This window comes from Ananas comosus, linkage group 14, assembly GCF_001540865.1.
Source record: "Ananas comosus cultivar F153 linkage group 14, ASM154086v1, whole genome shotgun sequence".
Taxonomy (NCBI): Eukaryota; Viridiplantae; Streptophyta; class Magnoliopsida; order Poales; family Bromeliaceae; genus Ananas; species Ananas comosus.
This window is the reverse complement of record NC_033634.1, coordinates 2,599,811-2,615,400: the sequence shown is the minus strand read 5'-3', so window position 1 is coordinate 2,615,400 and position 15,590 is coordinate 2,599,811. Positions and strand designations below refer to the sequence as shown.

The following is a 15,590-nucleotide window of genomic DNA, read 5'->3' as shown; positions in this document are numbered from 1 at the left end:
TTAAGTCAGTTGTCCTGTCCTAATAAAAAAACAGTGATGTATATGTATGTTAAAATGTATGCTCACCCAACAAAACAAGTTACTCTATTTGCACCAGTGCACCACAAAACTGGATAATTAGAATATTCCTCAGTTGAATTTATTCCAAAGTTTTGAAGAAACACTCGAGTATTATACTACTATTCATTTATTACAATGTTAGTGTTACTGGAATTCTCACGGAGGTGGAAGGCCTCCCTTATTGTAAGGAGTATCAAAGTTGTAAACCCATTCCAGGATGAGGCATGACTTGTTAGTTATGCGACTATGGGTTTTCACTAATGTCAGGAGCATGTGAATTTGCCAGATCAATTAAAAAGTCTATGATTTAGCGGCATATACAATGAGAAAGCAGCATATTGAAGGCCAACAGCTTCTAGCAAGATGATGTATTCTTTGTGGAGATTACCATGAACAAAACATAAGGAAGAGACAGAATACAAGCTTTAGATAGAATGACTCGTTAATATTAAAACTCAGTTTTATCTCACCAGAGAATGTAGAGTTCTTCACACAGTTCTCCCTCAGAAAACAGCAATCTGTAATAAAAAGGAGAAGAGTAATCAACATGGCAATAATATAGATTAAAATTACATGTTTCCAAAGAGGAACATAGATCAAGTGATGTAGATACACTTTAGCTAGACACACCTTATGAGAAACTAGAATATTGGCAAAAAAGTGACTGTCGCAACACTGCCTTTGTTGTTGCAACAGTTTGGAGATTGTTTACTCAATGAAGGCCAATAGCTAATGGCAATTGAGAGACTTAAAAGGAAAAATATGATATCTACAGAATGACCAAGATACAGCAGCATCATAGAAATAAATGTCACAAGATAAAAAAGGCAGATAGCTTGCAAAAATCAATTTTGAAATATGGAAGACATGAAATTCTTTTTTATTACCCATCAAACATTAACAAAAGAGAATATATAGGCTGAGATATACATGGCTTTCGTATTTACAAAGTGAAAAATTGGCGTCACTGATACAAAGGAGCATCAACATGCCTAATTCCTGATCATGTCTCGTAGGTCTTCCACTACTCCCTTAATTTCACAGAAGAGGAGTGCAAATGGTTTGCATCCTCTCTGTTGCAGCCAAATGACGAAAAGCCAATGGCTCAGAATGGAAATCATCAAGCACAAGCCGTCAATTCATCATCCTAGGATGAAATCAAATGCTCTATCCGCAAATCAACAGACAAACCTATATAACTGGATAAAACTAAATTCAGATCACACCTCACCTGTCTCGGATGTGATATCTTGGTGGACATTGCAATTCAAAGAGCAGAAATAGTTATCAGTGTTGTCGCTCAGCGAGAGGATGAGTAGGGAATCTGGAGGGCATTGACAGTGGTTGAAGCAGAGGCAGGAAAACTTATCACCGCCGCCGAAGTACCTGTGTTTAACCTCCCACCAAGGTCAACTTACTTGAAACGTATACCATATACATGGATTGCATCAAACACTCCTTGTCTTGATGAGATCATCATAGGACTTCATATGGGTGCCCCTTGATAAATCTTGAGAGAATCTTCTTTCATAACATATCACGCCAAGTCCAGCAGTTAAATATGCGATAACAAAGCTTCAAGCTTTGATTTTTTTTCAGAAATTAAATTCAACGAACGACTTAACACCAGGTTTGCTCAAATGTAAAGGATAATCCACTGATTTCACAACAAAACGATGTGGTAATTGCAGAAAGGCATCTTAAGCACCTTTTCAACACTGACGAGAACATAATATGATACAGTAAAATAGGGATTGCATCTTTATCTGCTTTAACAATGCATTTGCACAACAATTTGGAGATTGTTTAATCAAAATAAATGACAACAACAGGTACTGCAAGATAAAATCACTAATTTTGAAAGAATCATGTTCCAATATGGAGGGCCACAAAATCTTTACACCTTTCCATAGAAACATTAACAGAAGAGAATACAAAATCACAAATATACAGAGCTTTATTTACTCACAAACTGTTGGACAATTGGCGTCAATGCTACAGATAAGCATCAACATGCCACAAGTGCTGATCAAATCTCACAGTTCTTCCGCAACAAAGCCTATAAATTCCTCAATTGTAGAAAAGGAGGGATTTGGATGCTCTGTTCGATGCCGAATAATAGGCAAAAGCAGGATCTCTTTCCACAATCTATCAATTTATCTGTACCCACACAATACTCGCAACAAATCAAATTCTCTGCATATGAACCAAAAGGCAAAACCATAGAATCGGATGATAAAATTCGGCTCAAACCGATCAGGGATCATCGGAGTCGGAGGTGATGTCTCGGTGGACATTGCAATCTCTGGAGTAGAAATCGTTGCTCTCGAGCAGAGACCTCACGAATTCGTGGTAAGTGGTGGGTTTCTTCGTTACCTTGGGATCGTCGCCGCTAGGGTTCGGCGCGATGAGTGGGGAATCGGGAGGGTATCGGCTGGGATTGGGATTGAAGCAGAGGCACGATGAGCACCTATATCCGCCATCTCCGCCGATATCGGGAGGGGCGGACCACCGAGGCGGCGGCGCCGGTGCCGGCGCCGGCGGTGGTTGAGCTCGCTTCTCCTTCCTCCTCCTCCGGCCGTAAATCTTCCTCGAGAGGCTTCGCACGGCCCTTCCGATCGTCCTCTTACGGCGGCTCCGATCCTCCTCCTCCTCCTCCTCCGCCTCCGCCTCCTCCGCCTCATCCTCGGCGATGCGAGGCGATGGAGAGCCCCTTCGATCCCCATCCCCATCTCCTCCTCTTCCGTTCGTTCTCGCCTCTTCTCTCTGAGGCATATACCACCGACGCGATCGAGGACGAAGCAACTAGGGTTTCTAGAGCGAGAAGAAGCGGAGGTGGTGGTGATGGTGGTGTAGAGAGAGAGAGAGAGAGAGAGAGAGAGAGAGGGGTGTGGACACGTTGCGGGGAGGTTAGAGACGATGAGGGGGGACGGGCGAAGAACCCGATTCTCGCTCACTATTCAACCACTGAGCATTTTTGTTTTAACTATTTATTAATTAAAATTAAAAAATTTATTTAAAAAGCTTATTAATTAATGGGAACAAGTCAACAAGAAAGCGAAAACTATACATTTATTTAACTAATTAATTATCGGAGTGGGCAAAATTAGTTTCACGCTAACCATGTCGAAGTTGGGAGTAATCCCCCTGAGCGGCAATCAAAACGCAATGAGGAGGCGACGCGTGGCACCCGTCCGGTTGAGTTTACGTGCGAGGATATTATCCCACGTGGCATGCTGACGTCGGTGGCCTCGGTCCCCTCGGTTTTGGATTTGGTCGAACCCCGTCGTGGTCCCGCGCACGGGCTCATAGTCGTGTACTCGTGTTTGAGTTGTTTCCGTCAAAAACTGATTACTCCTGAATCTACCTTCACGTGTGCTAACTTTCACGTGCTGTAACATTTGGATAAGTTTTTATTAAAATTAATTTTATACATATTCATATAAATTATAAATATATTTTTTAGAATAAACTTCAAATATTATTTCTATAGTTTTGCAATTTCTCATTTTAATATCCTATGATTTAAAGTGTATCAATTTAATACTCTGTGGTTTTATTTTTCTCTTTTCGTCAACTCCTCTGCTTTTTATTAAATCATATACAAAAAAAACTTTAGATACCCCACCACTAGTTTATTGAATATTCACTTTAATACTTTTTAGTTTTTACTTTGTCATTGATTTAATAAAAAAATTAGCGAAAGTGATAACAAAAAGAGAAAAAAATTACGGGGTGCGAAAGTGATACACTTTAAACCATAAGGTATTTAAGTGCGAAAATGTGAAACCATATGAGTGATATTTGAATTTTTTTTTAAAAAAATAAGGCCAATTTGCATAAAAAATTCACTAAATTTGGGTTTTTACAAAAGTGGGCCACCTTTTTCGTTTTTACAGATTCGGTCCGATTTTTTAGCAAACTGATCAAAATACCCTTATACATTTTTCTCTCTCCTCTTTTTTTTTTCTCTCGTTCTTTTTTTCTTTCTCTTCCCAGAGAGCGGCGAAGGCAGAAACGCCACCCCCCTGCCCCTGCGATGTCGCCCTCGCCGACTCCTGCGACGTCGTCGGCGACGAGCCCGCCTCCCCCGCCTCGGCCTCTCCCCCGACCCCTCCTCCTACCGCGCCCTCAGCCAGGCCCTCTGCTGCCGCGGCCAGGCCCGCTTCGCCGCCTCCTTGCTCGACGACATGCTCCACCGCGGCCGATCAAGCTGACCCAATCCCGCCACCAATACAGCCACCCATGCCATGGCCAAACCCACCGCCAGCCCCCTCCTCCTTCTCCGGCGCCGCCCTCGCCCGCGCGCTCACCTCAACGCTCCCCAACATGAAGAGTACCACGGCGAGCGCCATTTTTCCTCCGCCACTTCCCATGACCGCTTTGTAGCAAGCACGAATTCTGAGGCCGAGTGGGTGGGGAGTGATGCTGCGATAAGGCTGGTGGGATAGGACGAGCCATGGTTGGGGTTCTTGTACAAGGCGAAAATTGAAAGAGGAGGGAGAGGAGGAAGAAGTAAAAAAAAAAAGAGAAATAGTGTAAATTTCACCTAAACAGTGCAGTTCTGTCTTAAAGTGTGTAATTTTTAAAAAAATTGCACTATTTTATATAAAATTTACACTATTTGAGACAGAATTTATACTCTTTGGGACGAAGTTGCACTCTTTAGGTGAACGTTGCACTATTTGGGTAAAATTTACACCATTTCGGATGAAAAAATTATACTTTTTAGACTAACGTTGCACTATTTGGATGAAATTTACACCATTTTTTATTCTCTTCTTCTTCCTCCTTCTTTCCCTTGGTTTATTCTCTTTTGTTTTCTTCCTCCTTCTTTCCCTCGGTTTATTCTCTTTTTTTTTTTTCTTCCTCCTTCTTTCCCTCGGTTTATTCTCTTTTTTTTTCTTCCTCCTTCTTCTACCTCGAGAAGCTTTGGAGCCGCCTCGCGCGCCTCCGCACTGAGAACCGCAAGCTCGCCCCATTGTCACGGGTCGATCGCTGGGATTCGACCGTGACATCCTTGGGGGCCACATGTGGTAGGCACTTAGGTTGACGAAGTTATGGAGTTGCGGAGTTGAGGCGTTCCATCAGGATGGAGTCGTTGTCCAGTCAACAGAGGCAATTCCCTAGCAATGGCCCGTGCCATGACTAGGATTTTGGTGCCGCATGCGGGGTTTCAAAACTTACCCCTCGGTGAGCACCTTTGTACCCCCGGGGTGCCAAATGGATGGATGCCTTGTAGGGTATATAGAGGAGGGGTGGACACTTCGTAAGTGGCCCCGACTCCCCCGTCGACCCAGAAGACATGGGTCGTCCCTTCGCTAGCTGAGTAGCCAAGCCTAGCGTTCCGTGTGATCGGGTATTGGACGGTTGAAGAGACACGGGCCTAGGGTAATGTCGGAGACGCGAGAGGTCGACGCCATTACAGAGCGGGGAATACCGGGAGGCTTTCCTCCTAAGATCGCTTGCGCTATCTTATGCCGGCTTGGATCTCCGTAGTGGAGCGTACGAGCGGATGAGGGATAGTCTAGCGACGGATGGTCCTCTGTAAAGGACAAGGCTCGCGAAGGCAAGTGTGCTTAGCGGGGATTCATGGGGCGCGGCGCCCACGAAGGCCAAGGAGGCGGAACTCAATAGGAGTGCTAAAGGGAGGCACGCCGAAGGAGAATTCGTATGACGGGAGGTCTACGAGACTCGAGGGGCGGAACCCAATGAGACAAGCAGTATCGGTATCTATATCGTGAACCTTGATAGACTGGACCAATGGTGTGAGCGGCCAGGCATGGTCGGGCTAAGGACGGGGCTAGTGGCTAGCGATGCGGAGTGAGACCGGTTCGTTTGTATCGGCCCTTATGAGGCGAACATATGGGAGTCAAGAGCGCGGAGCGCCATGGCAAAGCGAGAGTTGAGTGGACGATCGAGAAGCACGGTGTGGACTTATTGGTTCCCTTGCCAGGAGCGTTAGGACACGAGAGCAGTACGGGTTGGATTCGAAGCACGGAAGTGCGAAGCATGGGCGTGCGGGGTGTCACGCCTAGTCCCTGGCATTGGAAGACAGGCGAGGTTGTGGCGCACACTTGGGTGGCTTTTCGGATATATGCCGTTGGACCGAGCGAGCAAGCCGCGTATGCGGTATGGCCATGGACGTTATCAGGCGCATGAGGCACGATAGTGAGAAATATATGGTTATGAGTGCCCTTCGTGGCATGCGATGTTGCGAAGCCCGGACCTTGACGCTAGAGGCGTGCAGACTAAGTCGCAGGAGCAAAACGCGTGGGAGGCGAGACGCTTGGCTATAGTCATATGGCACAAGTTGGGGGAGAACTTGTAATGTCCTTGGGGCTAGTGATGAAGGTAGCAAGACATTCGGTTATGAAGCACTCTCGAGGAGAGATCGGTTGGCAAGACGAGATGCACCTAGCTTGATGGCCAACCTCGGTATTGGGGTTGCTCGTTGAGAACTCGAGGAATCCGACGAGGGGTTCGATTACAGGCGAAGGGTCGGGCTATAAGTCTCACAGAGGAGCAAGCTTGGCAAAATGCTTGGATTGGTATTCTACTGTTAAGTCTGGGAGACTTATCCGTGGAGAGGACTCGAGAAGGCTGGCTCGGGTGTGCGACACTTGAGTGCCGCGCGGGGCGGCGCCACCTACCTCTCCGCGCTCCTCTCCCGCGACTTCGACTGGCTCCGGGCCGAGTCTGCATCCCTCCGTCGTCGTCTTGCGTTGGCGCGCCGACGGAGAAGGAGAAAGAAAAAGGAGGCCGCAGCGGAGCATGTCGTCGAATAGGGAGGCGGCGAAGCGGGCCTGGCCGCGGCGGCGAAGCGGGCCTGGCCGCGGCGGCAGAGGGCCTGGGCAAGGGCGCGGTAGGAGGAAAGGTTGGGGGAGAGGCCGAGGCGGGGTAGGCGGGCTCGTCGTTAGCGACGTCGCCGGAGCANAGAGAAAAAAAAAAAAAAAGAGGAGAGAGAAAAAGATACAATGGTATTTTAGTCATTTTGCTGAAAAATCGGATCAAATCTGCAAAAAGAAAAAAGGTGGCCAACTTTTACAAAAGCCCAAAATTAGTAAATTTTTTATGCAAATTAGCCAAAAAATAATTTATAAATATATTCATCTAAAAATTCTAATTCGTTCGCATATATCCTTGACGCCGCCGCTATAGATCTTGCCGTCACTATAGATAAAGAGGAAAATGTGAGAAAGATGACAGGACTCAATATTGAAATACAAATTATAAATGTAAGGGATAACAAGTATATTCCGACCACACTTAAGTTATCATATTTATTTCTCTAAAAATCGTTCCGTCTGTAAATATATCATTCTGTCAGCAAAATTTAGATAACTATAAATTAAAAAATATAACCACGGTTAGTTAAGAAGTAAAATAAACTTTTTATCCCTTACATTTATAATTTGTATTTCAATATTGAGTCAAGTTATCTTTCTCATCCTCTCCTCTTTATACATGGTGACGGCGAGATAAACATGAGATACGTCGCATGTACTGCAAAAAATGCGAGGAGAGAGAGAGAAAAAAAACTTTTTGCAAGAATAAACTTATAAGAGTAAAATAGTTATTTTATGCATCCATCGTTAAAAAATTAACGGTGAATCAAACGACATNATATATATATATATATATATATATATATATATATATATATAAGTTAAAAAAGTTATTTTACCCCTTAAATAACTATGTTAGCTTTTTTAACTCATAGTTATCTAAATTTTGGTAAATGAAGAATACATTTATAGACGGAAAAAATTTTGCAGGTATAAATCTGATAATAACTTAAGCTTTGTAGAAATATATTTGTTATTTGATATCTTTGCAGGAAGTGATATATAACTATCTCTTTTTTATATTTTTATATAAATTAATTAAAAATTGTAAGAAATATGAATAAATTTATAAAAATAGTATAGATTCCGAGATAGTTGATATACTCTCTGTATCATGGGTTTGAATATTTTGTTCATAAATAGACATAGTCCATTAAAAATAATGTAGAAGCAGATTACCAATTTAGTTGAGAGAAAAAAAAAGATTTAACTAAAAAGTGAAGCAAGTAGGCTTCGCATTTATATATCTTTGCTAATGAATTATTGATGTTTTCCATCACATATGAAAAATAATATAATATACTTATCCTCCGTATTATATTATAATTATAATTATAATAAATTTATTATTTGGGAACTAAATAAAAGGCTATAAAGTGATATGTTGTTTACTTAAAATTTTCAAAGTTTAAAGTATTCATCCTCCTAAAAGGTCAAAAAAAAAAATAAATAAAAAAAAAAAAACTTACGAGGTACTCATCGTTTACTTTTCTTTACTTCTTTTATTTTTGGTTGACTTAGCTCGAATTAAGAAGTTACATTTTAATCAGACGTGGTCCAGTGATTTTTTGGACCATGTTTTGACTTGCGATAGACATAAAAAAAGTCCAACCCATAAACAATTCGCCCGGCCGAAAGTCTGAATATATCCAAATTTGGCCCAGCCCAATTAGAGATATGTAAAGATCTAACCCACTAAAAGATTAATAGAATTAAACGTGATAAAAATAAAGTAATTTTAAGATAGGTAACTCTCTGAATAGACGCACGTCACAAGCTGTATATATTATCCGAAAAGCTTTTTCATAAAAAGGCAATCTAATTCATTGTTTATCACATAAGGAGATTGATTAGATTGAAATAAAAATTATGAAGTAACGCTTGTGTACAACAACAAAAAAATTTATATTAATCTTGGACATTTTCTTCTAATAACTAATATGTTATATTTATCTTATCAACTATCTTTTTCTAATATTAAAAAACTTTACAAAATTTAAATTCTATAATTAAGGGATGTACAGTATTAAAGATTGATAAATGACTGATTAGATACTCTATATAAATTTTAGCTTTAATTATAAAATTAATTTTGTACCTTTTCTTCTGCGAAATAAAAATGATTGGACAATGTCGAATCTATCTTTAGTCTCGTGCCGATCATTTAAAATTTTTGTTAATTTTTTAAGGGACGAGATTATTTAACATTGACAATGATTAAATTTTCAGGGGTGAATGGTTTTTTTATGATTTCTCTCGAGTTTGAATACTTAAGAAGCTTAAATAAGTGAACATAATTACATACGATATCAAGCTATCAACACGCCAGTTTTAAAATTAACAATAAAATATTTATACGGAAAAAGTTTATTTAAGACATGCCTAATCTGGGTATCCCAATTTGCAGTCATCCAACCGTGCTTTTCCAGCGGCTGCTGCCGGCTGATTGCTGCTCGCCGCCTTCCATCCTCTTCCGTGCTTCCTTCTCGGCTGTCACCACCCATCGCTTCCACTTCAAACTCCATGGCGGCGACGACGACATTCCTGCTAACACCTCGCTCTCTCCCCTCCAAATCCAACCTCCTCCTCTCCCTCCTCTCCTCCTTCCCCATCCCCTTCTCCCCCCTCCGCCGCCCCTGCTCCGCCGCAGCACCACTCTCTCCTCTCCGTCCCTTCCTCCACCCCTTCTCCTCCACCTCCTCCTCCTCCTCTCCCCCACCTCGATCCACCATTACCAACACCTCCGCCTCCTTCGACTGGTCCGACGACGACGAGCCGTCGAAGCTGCCCCCTCCCTACGACCCCTTCAGCAAGAAACCCGCCGCCGGCGATCCCCGCGACACCTCGGACCTCGCGGAAGTCTTCCACCGCATGCGCGCCGACGGCCTCACCGACTACGCAGTCAAGATGTTCGACGGATTGTCCAGGGACGGCCTCACCCACGAAGCGCTCGAGCTCTTCGCCGTGATCAAGGACAAGGGCGTCATGCCCGACGTCGTCGCCCACACCGCCGTCGTCGAGGCCTACGCCGGCGCCGGCGCCGGCCAGTCGCTGCACGCGCTCCGCGCCTTCCTCCGCATGCTCGCCTCCGGCGTCGCCCCCAACGCCTACACCTACGCCGTGCTGATCAAGGGCCTCGCGAGGGACGGGAACCTCGCGGAGGCGCGGCGGTATCTGGTCGAGATGGCGGCGAAAGGAATGCGGCCCAATGTGGCCACCGTCGTGGCGGTGTTCGAGGCCCACATTGCGGCGGAGAAGCTCGCCGATGCGCGGGCGCTGTTGGATGAATTGAAGGGGAAGGGGTTCGTCCCCGAGGAGGCCGCCGTGCGGGAGCAGCTCACCAAGCGCGGCCACATGTTCCGGAGCATCATGAGCTTGCTCTTCGACAAGTGAGAAAGAGAAGGTGAGGTTGTGCTAGTTTTTCTTCTTCTTCTTCTGTTTTTTTTTCGCTTTACATAGAGAGTGAACTTAGTTAAGATTACTACTAAGCATGTGTTTAACTTGTCGCGGTCCTGTGTACATTATTGTGATTCAGGGATGATGTGCTCTCATGTTCTTAACTTACTTTTCATTTGTGCTGAGTGCTAAGTAATGTTGGTTGAAGGTGCTTTGGATCTTATTTAACTATATACCCTGGTAATCTTTGGTTTTTCTTCTTGTAGCAGTTTCACTGTTTAATTTGCTTATGGGATCTTTAGTATCATACTTTGTAATCTTATTACTCTGAAAAGATGAATGTAAGAATCTCCAAGTAAACTATAGAGATACCAAGTGGTTATTCAACTGGGGAAAAAATTAACTGTAAACTAGATTAGCTATAACTTGTTGGCAAGATCTGAACATTAGTTAATTGAACTTCAGCATTGAACTTAACAAATCATTTCCTCGTAGAGCAGCGAACGTGTATATGGCAAGAGCGAACAAATCACAGTATATTCTTGTCAAAACATCAGTAAGTTGAACTCCAGCATTTACGAACTTGCTCGGTAGAGTAGAACCTAGGGAAGGTATTCAAACAGATGTCATCAATAATTGGAAATTTTGAAATTTGTTATAACATGCAAAGGTTCAGGCTAGGCACTGGTACACGATGGCTATAATAATGTACTTTAAACTTAGGGTAAATCACCGTGGTCGCCGTCGATGTTGACATTCGAGGCATGATTAAGTTCACATGAGAGTTAAATGTGTGGGAAGAAGGGTCTAACAGTCTTCGAGAACCGGACTTCATCCCCGTTTGATTGCTCAGACAAACATCTGTTCCTAGATGGTGAATAGGCTCGTTTGGTTATCGACAAGTTGAAGGGAGCAAACCTGTAGGATTAGTGGCAGATCGATAAACAAATGGATGGGGCTTAGTATGTGGTGGTCACTTTGTCCTAAGAGCTTATAAGTTTAGTTTTTACGATAGGCTTATGAGTTTAAAACAACGCAGAATACATCCAGGAGTTTGACGATCTCACACTTTGCAGCAATCTTGCTGATTTAGATAAGAAGAATATTGGTGGATTTGGATCAAACTTGAACTAGAACAGAGTAATAATAGCCAAGGGTTGTTTATTATGAGAACTTGAGTGCATTATTATTGTGGCTTTTCGGGTATATGAGAATCTGATAGCTTGAACCAGAAAAACACACTCTCAAGCCAAGTGATTTACACTATTATCTTGCCCAGTAATTTTCTTCTCATTGGCTTGCGCTATCCAACATACTAAGAACGGAAAAAAGGCTACAATTAATTATAGCAGTGGCTTCAATGTTACAAATTTAAGCAATCTCATTACTTAGCCTCTAAATGTTCGTAACAAGGATCAACAAAGGCGGTGATGATCAGGATCCTGTTGAAGAGCAGCTATACTAGATAATGAGCATAAACTGGAGGAAGTTACTTTAAAAGATAACCATGGAGCGAGTCTTAGTTCCATTTTCATCTGATACTGTTGGTGTATGGTTGAGGAATTTTAGCTTAACTAGTTGTCTCTCAGATTGACACGGTGCAAGGAATACATACATCAAATATCATTCCAAGTAATTGATAAAAGTGGTTCTCATGATACACTGCATCAGACATTAGAAATGGTCGAATCTGATTCACATGATGTCACAATGCACATCATTAAAGGGTGGTTAAAATGATTCAAATAATTTGTGTTTTTCAATATTAAAGAAGGGTATATAGTTTGACAAAGTTGAAATGGAACAACTGCTTTTTTGACACAAAGAACGCATAATTGCCAAATATATTTATTGACCTTCTCAGTAGGGGATTCTTCCTCCTAAAGCCAATTTCTTATGATAGTTTTTCAAATTCAAAAACTTATGAAAAAATCGCTTTGCCGGAAATTTAAGATGTACGCTGGTTATTTTCTTTCTGAACAAAGTTCTCTGTAAAACTACCAGTAAAAAATGGTTGCTGGAGAATCTAATAAGAGAATCACATTGTTTTTTGAACTATTTACATTAAAAAAGAGAACAATGATGGAACAAAATGCTTTCAATAAAATTCCAATGTTCCTGGCGGAAGAATCAATTGAGTGCAATGATATGAACAGAGTAATAGTATTCCCTTCTGTAAATAGAAACCGATCAGTTTCTAATTCCCCTGCAACCAAGCATTCCTGATCTGCGACTCGATCGCCTCGCCGAAGCACTTGGCCCGCACGAGGCTGAAGTGAGTGCAGAACCCGACCGACGACCTGACGCGGCAGGTGTTGAGCACGTAGCAGGCGGCGCAGTCCATCCCCCGCCCCTGCACCACCAGCCCCCACGTCTTGCAAGCCGAATTGGGGCCTGCTGCTGCGCACGGCGGCGTCGGCGTCAGTGGCGGCAGCAGCGGCCCACGCTCCTCGTCGTCCTCCTCCTCCTCGATCGCCTCGACCAGGATGACCCCGTCCGGGGTGCCGCCCTCGCGGTCCCACCGCCTCGTGATCTGCGGCCAGCTGTCGGGCGACGCCTTCTCCTTCTCCAATCTGACACCGCCCTTTCGGCCGCTGCCGCCTCTGCCGCCAGAAAAGATGTGCACCAGAAAGGGAGCCTCTCCAATGTTCCTCACTATCTGCAACACAACCAATCATTTTAGTTTTTTTTTTTCTTTTAATATATATATATATATTTTTTTATATTCACTCATTGCGAGGCATTATCATTGATATCAACATCGGAATCAGAAAAAAAACGTTGATATTCACTACTGCTATCGACATCAAGAGCTCGGAAAAAGAAAATCACTTCGTAATAATTAGAAAACGATGTAGATCACAATAAATGAATACCTCTTGGATTGAATCCCTCATCCACATATCCAAATCCTCATTGCTAACGGGCTCCCTCTTCTCCTCCTCCACCCTATCCACGCACCGGGGCGCAATTGGTCCCAACAATGAGGCGGAGGATTGGGACGTCGTCGTCTTCGTCGCCGTCGCCGTCGATAGCGCTGCTTCGATCCGCCGCATCGGCCGAAGCCTCAGCGGAGGGATCGATCGATGCGATCGGTTTCGGCAAAAACGCAACGATAGAGGAGAAATCGAAGAAGAGGAAGAGGAAGAGGTGACATGATCTCCTCGTTGATCGCCTCCTCCCATTAGAGGAGGGCACGTCGCGTGTAGCTTCATCAGAGCCATGGAGATGGGGAAACTAGGGTTTGTGGGGTGTAGAGAGAGAGAGAGAGAGAGAGAGAGAGAGAGAGAGAGGGGGGTTGGTCGATCGATCGATCTCGCTTTCTCTCTCTACTCTTCGCCAGGGCGGAGGAGACGATGTTGAACGCTTTATAATTTGGAAGTTGGGGGTTGGGGGGTTTTGTGGGCTTCGATACGCAACGAACCGAATCCTACACGCAATAGGATGTGTGCTTGGGTACGTGCCTCTCTTCGTATACCTATCGCGTAATCCGACGTGGCGAGGCGTTTCGCGTACGTGGCGGGCTGGGATTGGTCGGACCGCTGTGTGGTGTTCGGCCACACCGAGGGTTCGCGTGCTCGTGTTGCGCTGCGCCCGCGCACGTTCCCGCACGCGCCATGCGCGCAGCGGGTCGGCGCGCCACGCGTACACGTCAGCAACGACCTTGCCACGTCACCGATCCTACTACGTTGTAATTAACTCCCCCGACCTGGCCCGCCACGTCATCCGTGGACCTTGCGAGCATCCGTCCGTCGATTTTCATTGTTTCTCAATCGACACCGTCCGTTTCTTGTAGTATTGGACGGACGGTTGGATGTTCTTCAGCGTCCAGGGATTACGTGGTGGACCAAGTCCACGGGATTTTCATTGTTTACCAATCGTCACCGTCCGTTTCTTGTAATATTGGACGGACGGTTGGATGTTCTTAAGCGTCCAGGGATTACGTGGTGACCAAGTCCACGGAATAATTGCACCATTAAACGCGCGTCCGTGTTGTCATAAACCCGAATTAATTGCGTTTTATTAATTCTTTATTCTTAATTAAAAAAACATCGAACCAAATATTTTATGGAAACCAACACACTTGAAGTCAACTAGGATTAGCATAATACGACCCAACGTGATTGACCGATCTAGTCAAACCCAAACAATAACCAAAATTCAAATAAAAAGAGATAATTAGTTCGAAATTTCGGATCAGGATAAACTTTTTTTATTCTCTGTATCAAATTTGGACAAAAAAATTCGGACAAATCAGATCAACAACTTAGATTTCATAGTAACAGTGTAAGTAGTATAAAGCGGAATTATTAAATTTAAGTACTTTATTTTAAAATGATATATAAAGCGTTACTTAAACCTGATTCGGATTCAAACATAATATGTTGTGTAAAACTTGCGTTTTTGGTTTGGTTAATGCTTAGTTTAGTATTGTGGTTTATCTAACGCTATTAGATAAAATAGAATTAGGATAAAAGTATATAGGGGTATACTTCTACGTTCTCCGGTGGCACCACAGAAAATATATCGTAATATGCAGAACGCAATATTATATACGAAAATAAATAAAATATTTTTTTATCGTATTTTTTTACCGCACATAATACAATATACTCTCAATCCCAAATGAAGTCTAACTCTAATGATTGTCAAATCGGGTTTTGACTTAGACTTGAACTCGAGTCAACTGTCTTTAAATTTGTCCATGAAACTTGAATTTTTGGTTGTTTAAATTAATTTAGTGTCAACCATATTATCGGAGATTGCGATACATGCTAAAATATAATTTAAAAAATAAAAATAAAAGTGTATAAAATTTAACTGAACTGTAGATTATTTTGATTTAACTATCCAGTCTTTCAAATTTTCAATTTTATTATCCAATGTTTTAATTTATTTAATTTAAATATTTTGATAGCTCGTTGAATATAAAATTTACATTAATTTTTTATTTTAATAAATTTATAAATTTATAAATCATATAAAATAAACTAACTAAACCTATGAAAATAAACGACACATTCAAATTTAAAATTAAAGAATCACTAATTAATTCGAATCAAACAAATTTACAAGATTAGATAGTAAACACAAATTTTTTTAATATTTGGCACTCAAATCCAAATAGGTAATAATTACGATAAGTTTTATGCATTTTTTTTCTAAAATTTCATGCAATTTAATATTGCGTAATAAATCAGTTAAGATATAATTTTAGTGGTCATCCCGAAAAATAGAGGAACTACTAATTTACTCATTTTCACAGAAGAGCGTTTGCCTAATTAT

The 15,590-nt window shown here is 42.5% G+C and overlaps 3 protein-coding genes across 3 annotated transcripts; 2 read left to right on the top strand and 1 right to left on the bottom strand.

Annotated features, from left to right (window-relative positions):
* LOC109720027 (lysine-rich arabinogalactan protein 19-like) lies at positions 3,184–4,449 on the top strand. The gene is made up of 2 exons (XM_020246887.1): positions 3,184–3,198; positions 4,060–4,449. The coding sequence occupies exons 1-2, from the start codon at positions 3,184–3,186 to the stop codon at positions 4,447–4,449; spliced, it is 405 nt and encodes a 134-aa protein (XP_020102476.1).
* LOC109719993 (pentatricopeptide repeat-containing protein At4g38150-like) lies at positions 9,249–10,572 on the top strand. The gene has a single exon (XM_020246851.1). The coding sequence runs from the start codon at positions 9,432–9,434 to the stop codon at positions 10,299–10,301; it is 870 nt and encodes a 289-aa protein (XP_020102440.1). The 5' UTR covers positions 9,249–9,431; the 3' UTR covers positions 10,302–10,572.
* Positions 12,303–13,685, bottom strand: LOC109720775. Its single transcript, XM_020248088.1, has 2 exons — positions 13,181–13,685; positions 12,303–12,963 (listed from the first exon to the last, which is right to left on the bottom strand). Exons 1-2 carry the CDS (start codon positions 13,526–13,528, stop codon positions 12,502–12,504), a joined length of 810 nt encoding a protein of 269 aa, XP_020103677.1. The 5' UTR covers positions 13,529–13,685; the 3' UTR covers positions 12,303–12,501.